Source organism: Crocodylus porosus, unplaced genomic scaffold (genome assembly GCF_001723895.1).
Source record: "Crocodylus porosus isolate Cpor-Errol unplaced genomic scaffold, CroPor_comp1, whole genome shotgun sequence".
NCBI classification, from domain to species: Eukaryota; Metazoa; Chordata; order Crocodylia; family Crocodylidae; genus Crocodylus; species Crocodylus porosus.
This window is the reverse complement of record NW_017728911.1, coordinates 26,754,881-26,779,248: the sequence shown is the minus strand read 5'-3', so window position 1 is coordinate 26,779,248 and position 24,368 is coordinate 26,754,881. Positions and strand designations below refer to the sequence as shown.

The 24,368-nt window shown below is 40.8% G+C and overlaps 1 protein-coding gene across 1 annotated transcript in view; it reads left to right on the top strand.

The window, feature by feature from the left end:
- Positions 1-24,368, top strand: part of CEMIP (cell migration inducing hyaluronan binding protein) — a 139,009-nt gene that overhangs the window by 75,673 nt on the left and 38,968 nt on the right. Inside the window, exons 4-12 of the mRNA XM_019533705.1 lie at positions 286-424; positions 1,862-2,098; positions 4,599-4,778; positions 9,601-9,671; positions 10,467-10,562; positions 11,197-11,318; positions 13,549-13,690; positions 14,628-14,819; positions 24,076-24,251. Of these exons, the coding sequence (XP_019389250.1) occupies positions 286-424; positions 1,862-2,098; positions 4,599-4,778; positions 9,601-9,671; positions 10,467-10,562; positions 11,197-11,318; positions 13,549-13,690; positions 14,628-14,819; positions 24,076-24,251 (1,355 nt within the window). The remainder of the gene's footprint in view (positions 1-285; positions 425-1,861; positions 2,099-4,598; positions 4,779-9,600; positions 9,672-10,466; positions 10,563-11,196; positions 11,319-13,548; positions 13,691-14,627; positions 14,820-24,075; positions 24,252-24,368) is intronic.

Sequence of the window (24,368 nt, the reverse complement as noted above, 5' to 3'; positions counted from 1 at the left end):
ACACAGTAACAATGGTGGCACAGGGGCATGTGTAGGTGCACCCATTCACTCCAAAGTCTCCATTTACTTTGCACCCTGTGCTTCTCTGCAAAATTCCATTGATTTGGCTGAGAGCTGGCCTGAGTAAAATCCAAGCAAGCATTGCAATGTTGGCCCTGCAGCTGTTTTGGGGAGCACTTTTTACATTTCTCTGAGCTTAGCCAAGCTTTTCACCCACTGCAGCTATTGTTTCTGGTGACTTGCTACATTTTTAAACAAACTTTGTGACGTTTTTGCCCCCCATAGGAAAACTGGTCATTAAGGACAACGTAGAGCCTATTGTTTTGCGTACTCGACATATACTGATTGAAAATGAAGGAGAGATGCATATTGGAAGTGAGATATGCCCATACCAAAGTAATGTGACCATCATCTTATATGGGCGGTATGTTCCTAAACAATTCATATTCTATACAGTACACTATATAGCATTGCACCTTTATCTTCCATATTCCTTTTTACAATATAAAGGCTCAAAGTTATTGCAGTTAGATTCTCATTCACATTACAGACCAGTCACTCAAGGAAGTTTTGCTTTGTAAGGGGCTCAGTGGCCTACTGAGGTAATGGAATTACTTTTAGAGTAACACACATTTGGACCTGCTTTTCAGTTTTCTTTAAGATGATCCTTAGGATAATTACACATGTAACAAAACTGCCGTATACCATATTCTCTCTCATACAGCATCCCCCCAAATAGGACACACAGCTTGTGCTGAAAAGGCAAAATGAGGAAAAAGATTTTTACAGAGCCAGGGAGCTGAATCCTGACCAGTAATGCTCCAACAAAAGTTTCAGTTTTAACCCTTTTACAGAGGCTGCTCGGCCAAAAGGTGCTACCAATTTGGCAGCAGCTGTGAAAGGGTTAAAACTGTGATGCTGACCTGTGCACTCTGTCCACAGCTCCATCCCTGGCTAGGAAAGGAGGACAGCCCCCACAGCCATCACAGTATCCCTGTGCTTCAATTCTGGTGCAGAAATCAGTGTCTCTGCTTATGCCACATACCCCAATTTCGCCAGCTGATCTACCTAGAAATCTTGATCAAAGAATTTTATAGATTATCTCTTTTTTTTTTTAAATGTAAAGCCCCAAGGAAAAAGTTCCAGTATTTCCCTTATTTTTTCCTCCCGGTGGCCTTGGTCTGAATGTTTTTCCTTCCCTCCATAAGGGTAAACATAGGTCAGCTAAAGAACCTAATAGCTGCAAAGTGCTCTAGCATCTCTGCTTAGCTAATATTTACTTCCTGTTACACTAAGGCTTGTTTACCAGTGCTGCTATACCAGTATAAGCACTAGTGTGGATGTGAATACAACTACAGCACTTAGGCCACTTCCTTACCTGGGGTAAACTATCTGAGGCAGCATATTCATACCAGTGTGACTACATCTGTGCTAGGTAAGCTTGTGCTAGTATGACTAGTGGGTAGGCCAGTCTTCAAAGTGAAAAGGCGCTGGTAATCTGGAAGAACAAAAAATAAGGGAGAATAAATTGATGACAAGCCAAGAGCATTGCCTGGATCACTGGTTCTCAAATTCAGTTTTGTCATCTAACCCAGAGCCAAGCAGGCAGGGTTTCTCTGCACCCCAGTCCACTAGTCTGGACTGTCTCTAATCTTCACTAGCTCTGTTGTCAATGCTATTTCTGGCAAATAATGCTGTAAAGTGTCAGCATTTTGCATCCCCTAGGCTCTCTTGAAAAAAAAAAAATTAAGCCATGATATTTCCTCCTCTTCTGGGCAGTATCAAAGCAAGGTGAAAAGCGAAAGGTGTCTTGCTGGCTGGATGTTAAAATATTCTAATTCCTTGTTTTTTAACCTTACAGAGCGGATGATGGCACCCAGCCTGACACTTACTTTGGGCAAAAGTTTATTGGGGTCAGCAGAGGTGGAACTTTTGAGATCCATGGTGAAAAAAAATTGTCCTGGACTTTCCTAAACAAGACCCTTCACCCTGGTGGCATGGAAAAAGGTGGATACTACTTTGAAAGGAGCTGGGGTCATCGAGGCATCATTGTCCACGTTATTGACCCGAAGACAGGGGAAGTTGTCCATTCAGATCGGTGAGTCCAGTTAGAACTGTTGGTATCTGAGAAACTCTGGTCATGTGTTGTAGACAGCATCCCAGTAAGATCAGAGACAGGCAACAGCCATTGCCACTTGTCATGTTTATGCAGACCTCTGCGTATGGTTCAGAACAGCCATTTTTATTTCAATAGTGTCCAAAAATAAGTATGTAGCCCAATCCCAATAATTTATTTCAGCTCCCTTAAAAGTCCATGAGAGTTGGCAGTGCTCAGTACCTTGCTTGAATTAGGTCCTCTTGACTGTGAATCAAAAAGGGATACGTCACAGATTCTTTGAACTTATCAGATGGGAACTTCCACTGGAGACCTTCCTTTCTGACAGATCATCAGCAATTCCTAGATCTATTGCACAGTATCTTATTTGTGTTAATTAGCTTCATATTAGTAGAACCCCAGGTCAGAAATTAGGACCCTGTTTTTCTAAACACTACAGAAGAACAAAAGGAATCATCCTGCCTCATGACCTTAGAAATAAAAAGTGGCATCCTAACAAGGTGCTGCAGAACTCCCTCGAAAAGCTTTGCCTTGACAAGTTAAACATTTCTTACAAAGAGCTGCTGGAGAATCCCAGCTTCACTAGCACTGCTGTCATATCAGGAGCAAGCGATACATTTTCCTTCTTTAACTTCAGTAAAATTGCAGCCCTTTTCTAAGAAAATATATTAACATTAATTAAGACAATTGGCAATTTTATATAGCTGAAGCCTATATTTAGTGAAGAGCCAGTCTATGTAGATTCTTTTTTCCCCTGAAAGCCAATTTTTTTCAAAGTCCAACACAGCATTTCTATCTAATTATAATGACTGCACAGTAATGAATTCATTCAGGAGTAGCACACTTTTTCATTAGTACTAAAGGTCCTCAATTTTTTAAGTGTATTATCAGTACAGATTAGGCCTCTGTGAAGTGGCTCGTATTCATTTTGGATTCAGATTTGGCTGATTAGGGGGAGAGTGATTCAATTTGGTGATTTTGAATCACTGTCTTGAATAGATTCGGCAATTCAGCCACTGATGAATCGGCCAAATCTTCGAATCAGACAGCCCCCATCCCCTGCCCACTTTCCCAGCCCCATCAATGGCTGCCCTGCCTGGCCCCAGCCTCCCGGCTCTTAAAAAAAAAAGCCTGGCACTCACTGACTGCTGCCAGGTGGTAGGGGTGGGGGGTAGGGGGGCCGGCAATCCCCACTTCCCACTATTGCCCAGCACTGTGTGGGGGGCTCTGTCATGAGCCCCCATCCCCCACCCACCCCCAGCATCCCGGCTCAAACAAAAAAAGGAAAGACCCCATTCACCAGCTGCTGCCAGGCAGCAGGCAGGGGATGTGGGGGGGGAATCCCCACTGCCCCACGCTGCATGGGGGGCTCTGCCACAAGCCCCTGACCCCCGCACACTCTCCCAGTCCCCCCATGGCTGCCCCACCTGGCCCTAGTGTCCCAGCCCTTAAAAAAAAGCCCCACACTTGCCAGCTGCTGCCAGGTGCGAGGGCAATCCCCATTGTTCCATGCTGTGTGGGGGCCTATGCCACTAGCCCCCAGAGGCCCCAATGGCCCCTGCAGCAGCTGGTGAGAGCGGGGCTTTTTTTTTTTTTAAAGAGCCGGGAGCTGTGGCAGGCAGGGCAGCCATGGGGGAGGCTGTGAGAGTGGACGGGGGTTGGGGAGTGTTCAGTGGGGCTGCGGGAGCAGGCAGGGATGGGGCCTGGCATGGGTCCCCCCATGGTCTTCTCCCCCCTCTTCCAGGCCCCCTTCCCCCACCCCCTACTTACCAGCGTGGAGTCTGGTTCCAGCTCCCTGCGGCAGCAGGTGAGACTGCCTGAATCTCCAAAGCTCTCCGAATCTTTTCCAAATAGATTCAGAGAGTTTCAAATCAATTTGGACCTTTTTATTGGTCTCCTGATTCAATTCAGATTCAGAGATTCAGCCACTGAATCTTCTCTGAATCAAATCAGCACCCAAAGGTTCACACAGTCCCAGTATGGATATCATTTATCAATCCACCTAATCTAGCTAGGTAGCTAGTCTTGTTGTGTGGTTTAAAGTGACATTTTTCCAGCAAAGTGGTTATTTTAATAGTTTTTCTATTGCCTAATATAAAGTGAGGCAATCATCTCATTCAATCTGATACAAAACCATAGTGTAAACTTCTAAACAAATCACTGAAATCATTCTGTCCAACTCAATGTACTATTTACTGAATACCAGCATTTTTGTCGTGGGCTCATATATCATTGGATCTGTAGTGATACAGACATGTGTATGCCTTTTATAATATTTATTTTCATATGTAGACAAAATGTATGGAAAGCTGTGATGCTCGTTGTTGTATCATAGTATCATAGTATCATAGTAGCTAGAGTCGGAAGGGACCTAGGTAGATCATCTAGTCCGACCCCCTGCCTTGGCAGGAAAGAGCACCGGGGTCAGATGACCCCGGCAAGGTGCTCATCTAACTTGTAAATGCTTCTTTTTTTTCTTCAGGTTTGACACCTACAAAGTGAAAGGGGAAAGTGCACGTCTTGTCCAGTATTTGAGCGAAGTTGCTAATGGCATGATCCTCTCAGTCGCAGTGAATGATGAAGGATCTAGAAACTTAGATGACTCAGCCAGGAAAGCAATGACCAAACTGGGCAGCAAGCATTTCCTCCACCTTGGGTTTAGGTATGTGCCAGTTGTCCCAATTCTACCAGCACAGAGGCTTTATTATGCTCGCCATGTACCCAAATAATTCCACTCTCTCAAAGGCATGAAGTTCTTTCACTCTGAAAAGTTTTCCTTTTTTCCATATGAAGTTTTAGCAGTTTATTAGATAATTTAAGATGCCTATATTGGGTATTTTTATTAGGACATTGAGGAATAACATGATTCATCTTAAAAAGGATGCATTTTTTCCAAGATGTTAACTCCACAAGTTATTTGTTCCTATTTATTTTCATGCTTTACTCTTGAGATTTCAAATACATATCTAAATAACCACAATGCCCTGTACATTTATGTGCTGCACAGTGCACATGTGTATTTCCCTTAGTATAATAGCCATATGCCCCTGACTAAACATATATATAGACATTATATGCAATATGTTGTTTAATTAGTTCAATGCACATTTGGGATTTATACAGCCCATAATTTAGCATGCATAACATTTACTTTGTGGACTGTAAAAATTCTTTTGGCCAATAGATTGTATATGTTGGCTCACCTACTATTTTCAATAATATGTGCCTTTTACCCAGTTGGTGCCATTATAATTTTTTGAGTTTATCTGAAGGTAGGTACTTTAAAACAAAAAAAAGTCTGCGTTTTGTTCCCATATGTTTCATAATCCCTGCAAGGCACCAAAAAGTCATTGTGGGATATTAAAAAAAAATCCTTCATATCATGGATAACTGATCCAAAAAACAGCCTATGGGAGCATATATTTGTCAATTTGGCACCTGAAAATGTAGTATATTTCAGTGTGGTAGGCAGGGTAGCATAGCTGGGAGGTTGCTGTAAGTGTTACAGGCTGTTGTATGCTCGGTGTTGAGAATTCCAAAGGAAATAATCCCGTTTGCAAAAATAACCCAAAGAAAAGCCTGTCTCTACCTTTGAAATATTTCCTCTGAGCTACCTAGAGCCCATGTTATGGGTCACTGGCCTGCCAGCTTTCTGTTTAAAGACTAGAATTAGGGAAATGGAAAATGACTTTGAAAATTCTACTTTTTTCCCCCAGTCCTGCAAAAGGAAAAAAACAGGCTTTTTCCCTGCCATGAATTTGTAAAAGGAACTTGCCCTAGGTATTTTTAGACCATGGCAGCAATTTAACACTTGTTTTTAACACCGTTACAATAGGTGCTTGTAATGGAAAAGCCTATACAAGTTGACCTATAGAAGGGTGACTTTCAGCACTTCCATGAACCAGTGGTCGCCATCAAAAAATTAATGCTCACCAGAATGGGTATCTGGAATAGTACAGCATTTCACTGTATTTTAAAATATGAATTAACAATGGCATTGGGGTACCACAGTGTGGCAATAGCTGGCAAATGCTGACTGGTTAGTGGTGACTGCTGTTTAACAGACGAATTTGCAAAAAATGCTTGCAATCCCTCTCTGCTAATTAAGGGATGCCATTTTCAAGTCTTAGGCACCTAAACTGTGTTCAGTTTCTTTGAGGTTTGGTTACCCATGTCTCTTGGAGCCAGAGCTATTTAGGGACCAAAAATGCAGACAAATGCCTAGCACCCAAGGGGGTTAGCTACCTAATTCACTTAGGCACTTTTGTAAGTATTTCCATTAAATCCCCCAAGACCTATGTAAATGTGACCCTGCAGCACTTTTCACAGCTTTCTTTGAAGGGTTTTTTTTAAAGTGCTCACAAGGGTAAAATTAGCAAAGACTCCATGTTTCAATATGCCTCAGTGCCTGATTCTCAGTCAGAAGTCATTATTCCTTGAAGGCAATATTCCCTGGGTTTTGCCTGAGTAAAAACTAAGCTTTAGCTCACAAAACTGTGCTAGAGATGGGCTGAAGCATAACAAAGCCTCCATCCACAGCCACATCACAAATGGTACAGCTGCCCCCTTTCTCTGTATCTCCACCCCTGACTGGAAATCATGCTAACTTGGAAAAATTCGCATTTGAATTTTGCATCTTGGACTCATCTCTGTTCTATACAAATACTGAAATGCAAACATACATTTGTATCAGACTGAGATCATTTACCTCTGAAATATCAGTTAGTGAGGACCAGCAGGTGGATATGGCTATTTTAGTGTCAGTTTTGAACTGGTCCCTCAATAGTGCACATAATGCATACATAAGTGTTTAATCATCCTTGGAGTATGAACTCTGGGCTGGCTGGCTGTACTTCCTAGCAGAATTAGCATCTTTCAGGGGACTAGACATTTAAGCACATTTTTAGCCCACTAAACAAAACAAGGTCCTATGAAAGGCAGAAAGTTTCTGCTCCCTCTTGACAGCATCAAGCACTGCAATTTTGTGAACATGACTCTGAGAAATTTTCTAGATTATAGATCCACTGTCCTGGTGGCACCTCAAAAGAGGAGTCTAACAATGGACTCTGGATGGATTGCTCTCTCCCTCTCACTGATCACCCTCAAACATCTGTTGGCTTTCTGGCTGGCTGACAATACTAAATCAAACACCTGCATGCCTGATCTGCATAGTCCCATGTGTCCCGCTGGTGGCTGAATGCAAATGTTGCTGAGACAATACCTGGTGCAACCCTAGATAGTAGTTTTGCATAAGATCTATTTGTTCCACATTTTGGAAAGTGTCAAATGAGTCAAGCTATCCTCCAGTCACCTCCCGGGTAATTTTTTAGTGCCTCTGGCTAGGAAGGATGACAGACAAATATTTATCTCTGTGTTAGTCTCCACTTTTTTTGTTACATTAGCCCAGATCCTGTGTTTGTGTGAATCAGCGTTGCTCCCATTAAAAGAATGATGCTGATTTATACCTGCTGAAGATGCAACCTATGGCAAATGCTTGTTATCCAGATGCCAAATCCAAAAAATCAGAATAAAAAAAACCCATCTGTTTCCTCCCAGCTCCTTGTTTTGTTGAAATATGCGTGTGTCTTTAAATAAGGAGCTATATATATACTAGCAAATTAGGACAGACTTTTAACACTTGTGGACACAATTCTTCAGACTGGCAGCGGTGGTGGCCCTGTAGATTTGTGCTGGCATAAACAGCAGCCACACTTGGTTGTTACATTTCACAACAGCAAGATAAATGACATGTGTGCATTAAGGATGAACTGACCTAAAAACACTGTCAGTCATAAACTAACTCAAAGAACCAAGTACTGGGGGAAATGAAATGGGCCTAAAACATTTAGTTTAAAAACAAGTTCTTAAATCTTTAATTTTGTAAAATCCTTTTGGACTTTAAAAAAAATAAAACCACCAATTTTTGATCATTTGTTTTGGAGGGTTTTTTTGGTAAAAAGAAAAGAAAAAATAGCTAGCCTGCCTGTTGAGTGATAGAGTGTCATTTATCCCTGCACCCTACCCTGCTCCTTCTGCTGGATGGAGATCACAGCACTTCAATGCCTCTGGCAGCTGGTGCACAGGAAAATTTTCCAGCAGAAGCATCTGGATGCCTGACAGACTCTTCAAGCACTTGTGTTGGCAGCTTTGCAACTTCTCCTGGGTGTGTCCTGTGGTTGTGATGAGCTTTTGGGACTGCCGTGTCTTTTGAGAAGCTATGTCCTCTACCTCACCAAGGTCTATGTACTGCCAGCATCCTTGCTATGGATTGTGGGAGGCCCCATGCTTGTTAAGAACTTGCTTCTGCCCTTACTGAAGTGAAGGAGATTTTAGTCTCTGATTTCAGCGGGGGAAGTATGGACTCCGAATGTGAGTGATAGCGGATAAAACCCAGTACAGTTCATGGCTGGTTTCCAATACTATCTGTGTTTTCCACCCAAAAGCCTGAAGGCAGGTTTCTGTGCCACCCATTCTCCAACTGCCTCCAGAGAAATGTGGGAGGTGCTGCCCTCAGCTTACAGGGTGAAATCCTGACTTTTGTGAAGTCCATGGGAATTTTGCCAAGAGACGGGATTTCAGCGACATGGCTATTTGCAAATTCCAAGCTCAATATTGTGGCTGCTTACCATATTGAAAAACCATGCAGTGGCCTTTTTAGTCTGTTGTGGCGTATGCTAAAAGTAACTGCATGTATGGCCAAAGTCTTCTATTTACACACATAACAGAATATTGCAGCTAGCGGCAGGAAAAAATCTCCCCATCCTGACCACTGACTCTTCTAGAGGGTCCGTCTCCAAGGCTAAGAGGGTAATACATTCTCATGCTTATTGGGTTCACATGTTAGTGTTTCTACTGTTATTAGAAACTGTTGAGTTTGACCATGCCCAGCAGCAGCCCATAAGATAGCAGCAAACTTCACTAATTACTGACCTCAGGCTAGGTGTGAACAAATCTTTATGCGTCATAAATCTTTATTCCTGATCCATCTTCAAAATGAAGAACATTTCGGCTTGTAGTCTGTGTAAAACAGCAATAGTGAGTCTATAGCAAATCCCTGCAATTCACTCAAGGTTGCAGCCTGATGTACAAGCACAATTTGCTCAGCCAAATTTGGCTGTTTTTAAAGTTTTCTTTTCAGAAAAAATAGAAGAGTCATAGCTTCCAAGGGGCATTCCCAATACCCTCTGTGCCTATCTTACACTAGCCATTATACACTCAATTAAAAGTGAGGTCCGTATTTTATTGTTGGTGCTGTATAAATGTATCAAGAAGGGGTTTGTCTTTGAGCTTCCATTCTCTTGTGGCATATTTAATAAAGAAATATAAAGTGTTAAGATACTGTTAATGTTAACCAAAATGTAGTGTCACATAAATCAGGCTGTTTTGAATATGGTACCTCAGAGAGAAGAAAACAAATTATGTTATAAAAAGGCATGCATATAACTCATGAAATAATCTGATCATTTCTCATTTTGTTTTCTCAGGCACCCGTGGAGTTTTATTACAGTTAAAGGAAACCCTTCTGCTTCTGTTGAAGACCACCTTGAATATCCAGGTAATTCACAAGCAAATATTTGCTTGAAGTTATGGGGGGAAATTCATCCCCAGTAAAACTGCATGGAAGTCAGAAGAGTTACTCCAGCGATGAATTGCTCCAGGATGTTTTTTTTACTGAGACTATGCTGCACCGAAGTTGAGAACAGGAAATGGGCAGAAACATTTCATTTGATTTGCTGCCCAAATCTTAGTTAACATAAGGCATAGCGTGATGCATAAGGATGGGGTATGACACGACACAAATGGTGTTTCTTTACACAGAAATACAGGGGCAGATTATCCTCTAGTGTAAAGCAGCAGATCTCCACTGAATCAGATGCATCCAACCACCCTAACATAAATCAATGGAACTATCCCAGCTAACATCTGCTGAAAACGCGAGGCCTGATATTCCTCTGTCACAGCCTCAGAAAGTGCAGTAACATTATGAGCAGCAAAGTGTTGAATGTTTGCTGTGGAACAAAATAGTTTTTTCTAAATGGAGATAATGATGTGGTTTATCACAGTATAAGTCAGCAAATGAAAACAACTAAATGAAGCAAAACATGGTTTGTTTAATTGGCTTGATTTGTGGGGGGTTCTTAATCCCTGCAAAAGCAAATGTCTACGGAGCCATAAAGGGCTGAAAAACCATTCCAATAACAGGAACCTTTTGCTTGAAACTTTCTGGGTAATTCCTGAACTTGGACCCAGACCCAAGATATGCAAATGCAGACTTGTTCCGTTGCCCTTTCAGTCTTATCTCCTCTCCTTCTCAGACCCTGCAATTGCTAATTGGTATTGTTATTTACAGGACAGAGGAGGTCAGCCATGGCCAAAGTATTCAAACTATTCCAGGCTGAAAATGGAGAACATTTTAATGTGTCTTCAACCAGTGAGTGGGTTCAAGGTAAGACATCTGTTGGCCCTTTAGCAACATGATAGAAAGTGATCCAACAGCTCTAGTCAGTTTTTAAATATTTCTGTTTTAGCACATGGAGCATGTTTCCTCCACTTAGCAAGAGTCTGATAATCTCTTGTCTAAGTTGCTGTTAACACTAGCAAAGCACACGGACATTTTTCTTTGAACTCTTACAAGACCCACTGTATATTTTGAATCCTTTTTAATTTCTATTTTGCTTTGAATATGAATTTCTATATCTTATGATCAGACAAACACACACACACATATTTCTTTTGACTGTGGGTGGCTGTTTCAGTTAACAAATGGGAACGGTCTGTTCCCTGATTTGAGTGCATAGAAAGAGATCTAGGGAGATGAATACAATCCAAGACCCACAAACCTTAGTAGTATACATACTACATATTCAAACCATGCAGCTTTTAACAACGCCTCCTTCCCTTGCCTGGCTCCTCTTCAGAGCATCACTGAAAGCAGCTGGCAGTGAGGGCCAGGGACTAGGCAGTTTTCAAAGAAACTTGCTAATGGTATTTGCCATGGAATTACACTAAATATATTTTAGTTGTATTAATTATGTGTGACTTTTGGTAAAATAACCTTTCCTGTTTGTCCTTGTCTCCAGACTTAGAGTGGACGAAGTGGTTTGAGAAGCCTGAAAAGGCAAGATCCAAAGACATGGAGAAACTTTCTGACTTCAAGGCAGCCTATCCAAATGAAATCTGTAGTCACCCCCTTGATATCCAGGTAGGATCACATACACACTTTCCCTTGCCAGTTGTACACTAACAGTATAGTAGGCAATCAAATGAAATATCCAAGTCAAGTAGGGTCTATGAGATCTCAGGCCTTGCTGATAGTGTTGTAAGTGTGAATCCTTTCAGTTGCTAGTTAAGAGATAGTGGCTGCTTAATACATAGACTGGGCAAGATGCTGGCATCTAACAGGTGTGTGTTTTTCAGACTAATGATAAACTTGCAAGGCAGAGAAACAGTGCCTTATTTTAGGCCTTATCTTGCAACCCTTATTCACCTAACCAGACTCCATGAAGTTGATGGGATGACTTGTGTAAGTAAGGGCTGCAGAAACAGGCCTTCTTCAGTAAGTTCTGACTTCTGAAACCTACAGGTAGTCGTGGATACTACAGACACTGCCATAAAATATGTGCTTCTCCAAATGAACATGAAGGGAAAAAGGAGGATGGAAACAGCCAGGGATCTAAAATGACCTTGCAAATGGAAGTACCTGAAAAATTAAGTGTAGAATATAATTATATGTTAGAACTACCAGCTGTATCAGATTAGGGAACAAAAGCTTTTGGGGTCTTAGCCATATATTTTTTTTAATCCATAGCATCACATTGTGGAAAGACACTTGAATTCTGTTCAGTGCTAAACATGCAATTACATCCTCTGGTGCACATGGTGAGAGGAAAACATGTACCTTATTCTGACTCCAAAAGGCTATTTAAGGCAGCCGGGAACCAAAGTAGCTTTTACTGGTAAATGCCAACTACATACTTAGATAGCCAGTTGGCAAAATTCTGTAGCTCAAATTTGTCTTAGCAGAAGACAACAAAGCAATTGGGACCACTGGGATATTTACTGGCCTGAATGTTAAGAGATGTCGGAGCACAAGGAACCTGTTCCTGTAGATTAATCAAAGTCATCTTCACAAGAAAGCTCCATTGAAGTTGATGGGTTACCCGTATGAGCAAAGGTTTCAGTGACTAATTCTTAAGTTTAATCTCTGATTGAACAATAAGGGGGGGTGTGGGGGAATACTCCACAATCATTTGCTAGGTCAGTAGTAAAACTACGCTCCTAGGAAATTCAGATTTATTTTGGCTCTCATTTCTATGCTGGATGACAGAATTCTTTTCTGACCCTGAAAGCCATAATTTATATAATAGCTGCTTTTATTAATGTGTATTACAAGTAAAATAAGAAACGTGATTTTTTCCCCTCTGTTCTTGGCAATAACAACCCTTTAGTACACCCTCAGCTGATGAAAATAGTTGGAGCTCTCTGATTTCAACAAATCTATTCTGATTTACATCATCTGAAGAGCTCTTAAAAATATTCCTGTTTGTGCAAGGAAGATTTGCATGAGTGAGAGGGTACAGGATCAGGCTGCTAATGCAGATGACCACTAACTTACAAGCCTGTTGCTTTTTTAGGCCAAGTGAATGTTAGTGCAAGGATACTCCTTGCAACATATCACATTTTTATGCAGTAGTGAAAACTTTTGCAATCTTGGGGGCTGGATTGTGGTGGTGTTTAATCCTAGCCTCAGTAGGTTGTATCACCCCAACAGAAACAGAGGAGCAGTCCTGTTGCCTCATCCCTTGGGACAGCATAGTTGGCTTTAACAGCATACCCAACGGCAATACTATCTAACTTGTATAGGAGCTGTTGGTCCACCCTGTCTTGCTTCTTTTTTGGCAACCTGTTAGCCCAAGATGTAGGAGCACTCCATGTGCTCCCTGAGGACAAAAAATAGCAGTTATCCCTGGCCTTTGCAAGGAAGGAAGAAGACACCCACGTCTCTCTTCTGCAAGGGTCAAGACACAGTTTGCCCTGGAGCACTGAAATGAGTTCATGTAAGTGCATCCATCTGCACTCAGAGCTGGAATCTGACCTCAAACAGACAGCAGCATAAAATTTAGGAAAACAAGGCTAGTGAAGGTCAGAATACTAGTTCCAAAAAATACTACCCTAAAATAGATGCAGGAGTGTCACCATGCACCTAGCAATAATCCTTGAGGTCTGTATATACAATGCTATTATGCATGAACCAGCTAGAATATAACTGGATTTTAAGCAGATCGTTCATCCTATTCCATTACATCACCTGAACATGCATCATCAGAATACAATGTAATGAACTTCTTACCATGCCATAGGTGTTGGGTGGAGTACACAAAATCTCCTTCATCTGACTTACCACACTATTTGCATTTCTATTTCCATCATAGGCAGTTACGCTTGATGGAGCTAATTTAACCACTGAGGTTTTCTATAAAAATGGCCATGATTATAGGTTTTTATGCCATGGGAAGAACCAGACAAATGAAGGGTGCCGAAACTACAAAGTACGGTTCTTGTGCAGCAAATCTGGTACGTGACTTGTTTTTTTTAAACCAGCTGCCATGTCATTGACAGCAGAAATTCCATTTTGCTTTCTTCTCTCTTTGAGCTGCCTATTGTAGATGAACCAGGAAGTCAATGCCAAACCAAGAAAACAGTTTGGAAAACCTTTTGAATTTCTTGTTGCTTTCTTTGCTTTAATCATGTCAACATCCCTCTGTCCCTTCCATTAAGCTCTGTGACACAGGGGGTTAGACTAGGCTCAGTCTAGCCCTAGTCTAGGAAGGAGCCCTTCCTGTCTATGAGAGTAGCCCTTGCTTATTGTAGGCCTGACTTCAGCTTAGTAGAGTTATCCAAGCTGAGGTTTAGCTGCAACATGGGAGTGAACACAGATACTTTTGCAAAAGATTTCTCTGAAGAAGTTCCTAGATGCTAAGAGCAGTGAGGTGAAAGTATCAGTAACACCTATTAATACTATAGCAAATACTTTGTGAGACCTATAAACATCTCCATCTTTCATAAAGCATTTCAAGATAAAGAAGATTGTTGTTCAGCTTGACAGAAGCCAACACATTTCAGCAGAAATATGGTTTTCAAACTAATAATTTATTGTATAGTTATTAATGCAAACAAGACTTTCCCCAAATTGGTCATAAGAGAAGATTCTTCAATGATCATCAGCTAGTAGGAAGACAAAGATGGAAGGCAGGATTTTTTTGTAAAAAGCAGTCATTATTTCAAAGACCATTTCAGCAAACCTTATCGCTGCTGTAAATAACATAGGTGTTTTTTTTGTGTTCATTGATTTCACAAACTAACTGCAAGCTGGCACGTACCTAGAGGAGCTGTACTGTCTGTTAATACTAAACTGATAACTTTTGATAGCGTGAAAAATATTCAGAAAAGCTAGCAGACAAGATATGGCAAAATGAGCTAAATTTTCTGTCACCCCCTTTTTGGTTTTCAGTGAGACCAAAGCTTACAGTAACCATTGATACCAATGTGAACAGCATAATCTTGACTCTGGTAGATGATGTGCGATCATGGAAGCCTGGAGACAGGCTTGTTGTTGCCAGCACAGATTACTCCATGTACCAGGCTGAAGAGTTCCAAGTATTACCATGCAGAGCCTGCAAACCTAACCAGGTCAAAGTAGCAGGTAAGGTTTTTTTCTTGTCATTCAGTATTACTTTGGGCAACTACTCTCATTTTGTTCCCAGGCAACTCCATGTGAGTCTGTGGGATTAATCATGTAAACAAAACCTGAATTTCGCCTTCTGATTGTTAGTGCCACTGTGAACTTTGCTGTTTGAAATCATCTAACCTCCATCAGTGACTTTGGTCCCATCCATTGTATCTTTGGATTGTCTGTCCGTCTTCCCTAGAACCTGGCACTTGATCCCTGTCTCCTAAGCACTCTGCAGGGTATGCTTGAGTTTATCTAAATCAGATGATATCAGTGCTCGAGACAAGGGCTGCTTTCTGAAAAGCACAAGATGATGCATCTCCTTATTTAAAAGAGAGATTGGGAAGAACAGCTTGTGGGAGATTTTTAGGGCTATGAATTACAGTACAGCTGGCTGTCTCTGACAGAAAGATATATTTAAGTAGAAAGGTGGCATTGCACTTATAAATACTGTTTTCTTAATGAAATTACTGTTTATTATAGACCGTAATACACAGTGATGATAAATTAAGTTTCTAAAGTCACTTGGTTTACCAGGTTATTTCAAGACACAATACTTAGATAAACCAGGCGAGTTGTTGGACACTGAGTGAATTGCTCTGAGATGAAATGGGGATCTTTAATGGAGTAATAATGAGGAACAAAGTTTTCCTCAGTTAGGTGATTAGCTCAGATCTAGAACTAGTTGCTGGCAGGGAAAATCATTGCTACGTCATGGTTTTTCAGTGGCCTTTATATACTACTTCCACTTCCCAAACTGCAACCACAACACTGTCAATTCAGCAGAGGGGCAAAGACTTGATGTGAAGAGTCACTGAGGTCATCTTTTCCTTCCAGAATTAGGTTTGGCCACTTGGTTTCTAACGTGAAGATATATTTATCCCGTTAACAATCTGTTCTGTCAAAAGATGAAGGCCTTCCCAGCTCTTCTGTACAACAACAACAACAAAGACCCATCTAGGACTTATAAAATGTACCATATTTTAATGGTGTTGGTTTGTCTGGTAGTAATTCAGACACATTACAATTAACTGCCAATATGTAGTTGAGAGAACCTAATGGAGAATCAGTTTGAGTTAACTTCTGAGTAGTTATTATATACATCGCCAACACCATGTAAAATGTATGCTTGTAGATTCATCTAGAGAAAATATGTATGGATAGTCTGAGTGAATGTAATAGTTTGGTTGGCTCTGCAACATGAATAGTTCAGGCACCGCTATCTCTGATGCAGCCTCTTAGAAAGATACAAGTGTTTCCTTCTGCAACCACTTTTCGGAAGGAATCTAGTCTGTCATTGTCAGGTGGGCTGAAAGAAGGATAAGAGGGAAGCCAAGAAAAATATTGTTCTGACTTTGAATGCAGCAGAATCTTATGACTTTACATGACCACTACTTTCAAAAAGTGGATGTCTATGAGCCTAGTGTTATTCTTGAGAAACACTTAAGTTACTGGAAAAAACTGCATCAAACTAGACTGATACAAGTTACATCATGAGAAAAATCTTGGAACATAATCAAAAAAAATACAGACCACAGATTAATACTTTTCTAAGAGGCTTTCATATCTTATTTCTTCTAGATAAAAGTTTCCATTGAGTGCATATTAAGGAAATGAACAGAAAAAAGAAAGAGAAATGGTGTACTTCCAAATTGAAATGTATGTGGAAATACTTGTTAAAATATTTGTGCTTTGGGTCTCCAGTTAGTTAGGAAAATTTGTGAGATACACTGGAACCAGAGTCTGCCCTGACTTACATCCATGGACTCCATTGACGTCAATAGGATTTCATTGGTTATATAAGTCAGGGCACAATGTGGCCCAATAATGAGAATCGCATCCAACTTTATTCTAGTAAAATCACATAAGCTAAAAATAAAATAAAAGAATTGCACATGACTCTGACATAGTTCAGCCTAGTTCAAAGGGAATCGCATGAAAAAGTGAAATCACGTCCATCTTCACTACAAGCAAAGTAGGTCAGTGCGGTTCTATGGCTGGCTCCACTGGGACATTGGTCCCTTCTCCTTTGTTACTCAGTGAAAATGATTTGCAAGCAATGGGTCCAATCCTGCCAGTCATTTGTTTTTCTGTCCACCATTTCAAATTGCTGTGCACCTTTCTAAATTTTCCTCACCAATTCCAGTAAGAGTACTTCATATAGATAAACACACATGCATTTAAAGATTGTGACCTCCAAAATATCTGTCCTTTGGAAATCATTGTTGTCACCTTTAATTTTTAGTTTCTCTTTTATTTTTTTAACAAAACCTAAATTAGGATCTAAATTATTTGACCATGTACTTTTTTAATGAGGTAACAAAAAAATCCTCACCCTCTGAGACTGATGACTTGGTGTAACACTTCCTTAGCATAGCAAAGGTCTAATTATAATCAATGGTCTCATGTTTTAATATTATTTTAATAGACCCAGCTTTGGATATTTTGCCAAATAGGCCAGACTAGTTAGCTAGCTCATATACTCTTTCTTTATATGTGATACTTCTTGCTAAGAAACTATACTCATTTTACTTACTAGAAGTGGCTGCAGAAGAAAAAGTTTCGTATTAGAAGGGACTAAGGCTAGGATTTTGAAGTGAGCTTAAAGGAATTAGATATCAACTTCCAGTGGATTTCAGTAGGGTTTGGATGCCTAACCACAGTCCTTCAAAATTCCAGCCTAAACACTTAGGCAGGCATCTAAGGACCACTGTTGCAAACACTTGAGTATTTAGATTGATTTCAAAGCTATTTCTTCCATGAGTAAGAGCTACAGTACTTACAACTCACAAATGTCGCCCATGCCAGAAAAATTGTCACTAGTTAAAAAGGAACTCTGCCCCTCCTCCTCCTCCTTTGCTCAACCTTTTTCATTGTGTAGATTATTTACTTGCGTGGGAACTGATGAAAACTGTTTGATGCTTTATCTCTGGACTTCACAAAACATGGGGGGAGAACAGTGCGAGGCTGAGAGCAAAAGGAAGGAAGGAAGGAAGGAAGGGTTGTGTTACTGTAGTAGAACAGGATAGGAGGAAAGATCAAGTATTTCATGGTTTTCCCGGGAAACCAGCCTTATCTGCATCTTTGTGGCTGTGTATGCAGTTATTAATGATGCTGTTAAGTTTCACTGTAGATTAGCAATGATGAAATACCCTTTTGTGCATTCATAATACTTGATAAGACGTAAAGAAGAAAAAATTGCTTTGTGGCTGACATAATTACTCTAATTATTCCACCTATTAGTAAAACTCTGATTACAAGTGAATCACACATGTTTAATCCAGCTGGTTGAGTTGTAAAGGCTGAGAAATTGTGAAGTTTTACTGGGAGTTTGTGTACTGAGGGAAATTACTGTGAAATAAGGTACAGTATGCATTAACAGAATGTAGCTGCTGCATGCTAGCTCCCTACTTGGTCACTGTTGTACTGAAATTTCAGGTGCTAATTTAAATTATCCATATTATTTGTGGGTGGGTACCATTTGGCCAAGAGATGTTACGGGTCTATGTTGCTAGTGCCTTTGGGTCAAGAAGGAAATGTCACAAGAAATGACCCTTCCAGAAATGTTTATGGGCTGCTTCTTCCCTCCTTTGCCCTTGCTTAGAAGCACGTGTAAGAGAAGCATCCCAGAAGAACATATGGACTTCAGTTTTCAGAAAGGTTGGGCTAGGCTTAATTGTAGAAATGGAAACTCTTCTTATATCTTAGACACATCGCCCATCCTTTCCATTCCACACTCCAAATTCCAGGATGCAAGTGTCAAGGTTAAGTAGAAAAGAGTTATAATTGAGATGGTTTCCAAGTAGGAGTCACATTGGGTCATGGGCAAGTGTGGAAAAAACCCTGATATTTATAGAAAGAACTACAGTGGCAAATCTGTTATCTACAGCAGAGAGCAGTAGAGGCCAGTTTAGGAGGCTATGCTTAGTTTCCTGTACCCCCAAAATATCCCTCTTGAATGTTGAGTAGCTGGGCGAAAAAGGTTGGCTGGATTCTGTCTTCTGCTCTGCATGCACTGTGATTATTGCACTCTGGGTGTTATTGCCAAGGGACAGCAGCAAGGCTGTTTCCTCCACCAGCCACTCTGCTCACACCTGGCACAAGGAGAGGATAAAGAGCAGCTAGGAAAGGGTTGTGGCATAGCAGGTTTCCAGTCTCCGCTCCAATTAAGGCATTATTCTAAACTCCAACATATGCTAGAATCAGTCAGCAATAGATTGGGTTTGAACAGACCTGGGAAAATCTGGGCCTTTGTTGTATCTCATTTCAGGAGTAAATTCTGTTAGCCTCAGCCTAGATACCAGCAGACTACAGACAGAAGAGCCTGACAGCCAAGCATGAAGCACTTATTTAATGTCTCATGCATAAACAGTCTGATTCTTCTCATACTTCAAGTTAAGCTTGTATCGAAGTGCTTTGCCTGTCTGGGTCCTGTTTTTCAATGCCTTGCCAGATCCAAGCAACAGAAAGAAAAAGAATGACTAAAACAGTATGAAATACAGGCAGTCAATCTGGCCCAGAAAGTCTTATACCGCATACTTTTCTTTTTAAAATCTCATCCTTCATAGTGAAAGGCTGGATGCAAACTCCACCAAAAAACAATTTTAAGTAAAAGGTCCTCTGAAAAGGGTTATGTAAAAGTGATAAACCTTTGAGAGCTTTCACTCCAGAAGTCTTGCTGGGCTTTTCAGTAAATGAAAGCAAGAAGCCAGTCAAAGCACCCAAGTCATGCAACAATAAGTTCCTTGTGCATAGGCCCTCATGGCTCAGTATTACAATAGGAATATGTGGCAGACTCAGGAGGACTCTATATCAAGTTAGACCACTGAAAATTATCATTTGTCACTAAATATAATCAGGAAAAAGATTACACGAATCGAACAGGCCTGGTTGTGTGTATATTAAATAAGGAAAGTGACAGTTACTAATGATCCAGTGTCCATGGAAGTGCATGAATGACTGAAATAAAAAAGCAGGAGCTTTTTGCCTAAGAGAAAAAACCAACCAGAAGCATCCTGGAAAAATAAAATCTTAGGGTTTGCAGAAAGCAGATCTAGAGGAAATCAAATATGAATAATGTTCTGAAGGAAATGATGGTCCTTTTCTTCTGACTTTGATCTTGAACATCTGGAAGATTATGAAAAGCGATAAGAAGTGGAAAAAGGCTTTCAGCTCTTTTTGAAAGGGCTGGAGTTAATGTGTTTTGTGTATGCTTTGCATGTATGCCAGTACAATGAAGAACTAAATAGGCCTTAGAAGTTTTTTTTGTCCTTATAAAAACTCAAGAGAGGAAATTTTTTCTTAAATTGTCTTAAATTTGAAAGCGATATCTCTAAAAAGCATGTAAATTGAATGTTGATTTCTTAAATAGCCAATGAAGGAAATATGTACATTTCATAACTAAGATAACTGAAGCTTCAAGGGAAAGCTTTATTTTACCTTTAAAAATCTGAACTCGAGGAGCTCTCAGTGATACAGGAAACTAAATTCCATTTTCAGAAGTGAGGTAGGTTTTTTAGGAACCTAAGACACATCTACCATTAATCAGACCTAAGCTCTTAAGAGACCAAATCACTTCTAAAAATGAAATTTAGGCCTGTATACCAATTAGGGCCAGATTTTTAGAGGTATTTAGATTTGCAAAGGAGCACCTAGTGAGATTTTCAGTAGCGTGTAGGTATGTAACTGTTTAAGAAGCCCATTAGTTACTTATGTGCATCATTAAGTGCCTAAATACCTTTAAAAATTTAGCCTCAGGTCCCTAGCAGTTTCCATAAGGATCCAGAGTGAAAGCTCTTGTGTTAAATCCACGTAGCAGGGGCTGACTCTGGAACTCCATAGGGCTTGGAGTGGTTCTACTTTGTACCTCCGTTTTTGCTCGTCTCTGGGCTCAATTCAGCTTCTCATCCCTGTTCACCAAAGCATCTGCCTACTTTTGATCACGTGCATACGGCCTGCTGACTTTAACAGAACCTAAATAAATGCTTAAAGTTAAGAATCCATTTAATTGCTTTGCTGAGTAGAGATGAAATTTAAATATTTTTGCTGAATCAAGCTACCAATTGGCCAGATGGAGTCTCAGTGATGTGTTTCTGAGTATTTTAATATGTTGTTAATGTAATATAGCACCAAGAGACACAGCACGATAAATCAAGAGAGTTCTTATTATCCTGCTACTAGGACTCTCCCTTGAAAATGACGTGGGTAACCACATTGCTCTGATTAAGGACGTTGCCAACAAATACTGGTTGCAGTCGCATAGCTGGTTCTTGGTGATGCCAGCAGTGTAGATCCCAGTGAAGGAAATTGTGAACCAGCTGCCATCTGGCTTCGATACGGTTTGGACAATCGCAAGGATGGCTTTGATGTTTAAACAACAAACATTTTGCTCCAGGATTCAAAGATATAAAATTCTTCTCCTTATTTTGGAACCCCTGTGGAATTGGTTTGCAAGTCATTGCCATTGGGCTTCCATACTGCCGGGTCTCGAGTACTGCTTTTCAGCCTGCTGCCCTCCTCCAACAAGATGCTCAGCATGCCAGCTGTAACTTTATGTCAAATTCAAGCTACAGCTCTATGGAGCAAGGAGCCCGGGTCTGTCCAAATACTACACTGGACAGAATTGTTTTGCATCGACCTCTGAATGTACCCCATGGGCTACTGGGTCAGGCCAAGCTTAAATCCCACATGCTTGTTGCTGTATGGAGTGGCTTGGCTTTACTTTCTACATAGAAATAACAGTTCAAAATAACTCCAGTGCAGTAGTCCCTCTTCCATGAACCTTTTCTACAACGTGGCTCTCCTGTTCTGTTGTTAAGCGGAGCTTGGATTTCTGGCTGCTGTTATGAGAGAGTTGTTTTTCCACAACCTATTAAAGACACCATTTATATGAAATCTACTTTTACATTTTGAACAAGAAAGCTGCAAGGCAAGTCCTTATCTAAAATCAAGCCAAGTCAGCAAAAGCCCAACGTAAACACACGTCCTGATAAGCTATATTTAGAAGCTGTTTAGCAGATATTTAACATTGTTTTCAGTGCTTAAGCTATTTTGCATGTCTGCGCTGGCATTACATTAAATTAAATGCATGCAAGCATAACATTTATTATTCCAGTACTCAACACACATAAATAACAAAACCAGCTATTTTAATTGCAGGACTACAAATGCAAGAGATGTTCAAAATAGGATGTTATTCTGATTATATGAACTTCCTCTTCACCCTCAGTAAATCAGAGCAAGGTCAATGAAACAAAAGAACCAAAAATAACATCTTAAAAAACATTGGGGATTGTCTTGCTTCATGGTGTCCCAATAATTCAATAGTCTCTCTGGGCAAAGGAAATTTACATCTGTGTGTGCTAATTTATGGACAAAAATAAGGGCAGTGACACCCTTTGTTGGTTTGGCTGCATTTTTTAAACCGATCCTGTGAAACTATCTGGTTTTAGCATGATCATATGCAGAAACAGGGTCACGCTGTGGCTTTCTGACAACACATTTTGCTGCCACAAGAGGGAATTGAGTGTGTGACCCAAGCTTGGCCCCTTATCCCTGGTCTGGTAATACTGCAGAAGCTGCACATTCAACATATTGGTGCAAGCCTTTCTACTGACTCGGAGTGGATCAGCATTTTAATTCCCTTGCCATGGTCATGCAGATTTTAAGGGGTGCAAAAGAAAGGGAGAAAAGGTGAAGGTGGCCCCTCTCCTTCCAGCTATCATGCTGTCATAATTAATCTCAGTATTAGTCTGCCTTTCTTTCTTCCTCTGTATGGCATACAATTTGTCTCGTTCTTTACTGGATGAATTAAACCCAAGGGATGAAGGAGAGACACTCCTTCCCAAAAATGAAGTAGCCTAGTCTGTTACTTTTCCTCTATAGCTTTCAAGGTGCTCTGCAGATGGGAAGACTGAGGCAGAGAACAATGGCAGTGTTTTACCCAGTGTTACACAGCACATTGGTGAAGGATCCAGGCTTAAAACCCAGCCCTTCTGGTTCCCAGCAGAATGCCCTAGCCCTTGAACCATATTATTTCCAGCTCAAGGAGTGAAGGAGAGTAAACTGTGTTAGACTGATGTGTATTTATCTTTATTATAGAGTCAAAACTTCATGTTTGGCTTAGGAGGAGGACATTTAAATGTTTAAAACGCTTCTTCTCTCTTGGCAATTCTACTTAAATAGAGAGAGCTTCTCCAAGCTTTCCAGTTGTTTCTAATTACTGCTTTGAATGTCTTTGTTGAAACAAAATACATGCAAGCGTAACATTTGTTAAAGCTCAGTGTTTCCGTAGTGAGTTTATTACCTATATTTTCGGGAAAAATATGGAATATAGTCAGTAATACAAGCCTTTCCCACTTCATTTGCTTCAGGAGAGCTGAGCCAGGGAGAAGGGAAGTGTACATACACTGTAATGAAATTACAGCACCAAGATTATTTTGCTTCCTAATTATTCACACTGGCTGGAATTAGGCCACTTCTGGCAGGCCCTAGCAAGACCTCACATGCCTTTGACCCCTCTGAGCAGGCAGGTACAGAGGATTATGTGCAGAATAGTCTGGCAGGGGGAGCCTCTGAACTTCCTGCATATGTCCCAGGGGACCCCCTCATCAGCTCTGGCGAAGCCAGTGTGGGCTGAAACTAAATGGAAAAAGTTTGCTGGATGAGTAGTTTTAACAGTTATGTGCTGGATTTGCTGAGGCTCTCTGCTCTATCTTGCTCCTGGTGAAAGTAGCAGCAAAGCTGATTTTAGTGCAATCGGGATCTGGTTCACCTGGGTCCATGAGGCAGGCCACATACTCTTGAGTCTTTCCTAGTGTCCCACAGTTTGGGAAACCCCCATGATAAATAATTTTGTGCTTATCTGTTAGGGGGATTTATCGCTTTCAGTAGCACTCCAATAGCTCATCTCTGATCTTATACATCTGGCTACAGTACAAAGCTGCTTGTGTTCCAGGTCATGTAGAAATGCTTCTTTTAGGTTATCACCTTGTCTGTCTTCCAGGTCGAGAAATGGGACCATGTGTGCCAGCAATTGTTACTTTAGCATCTGGATACAAGAACCAGTCAAACACCACAAATCCCACTTCCTCTTCTAAGGAAATCTCAGCAGGACCAAGTTTCACCTCCCAGTCAAAACATTCTCACTCTAGCTCCTGCTAGTAGTAAGAATAAGCTGGTATATGCAGTATTTGCAGAATAAACATAGTATCCCATGTTATTCCCACAGGAAAAGCGACATACCTTCACACAGGAGAAGTTGTCGACGGAGTTGACATGAGAGCAGAAGTGGGACTGCTAAGCCGAAACATAGTGGTGCTCGGGGAGACGGAGAAGCAATGTTATGAATACAGCAACAAGTTATGCTCCTTCTTTGATTTTGACACCTTTGGGGGGCACATCAAGGTATCATTTTTTTCCTTGATTCGTACCATTCTCTGCAGAAGCAAACTTGTGTGTAGCAAGCATCCATGGCATAGCCCGAAGCATCTTGGTCATAAAGGCCTGTAAAACACACAGGCT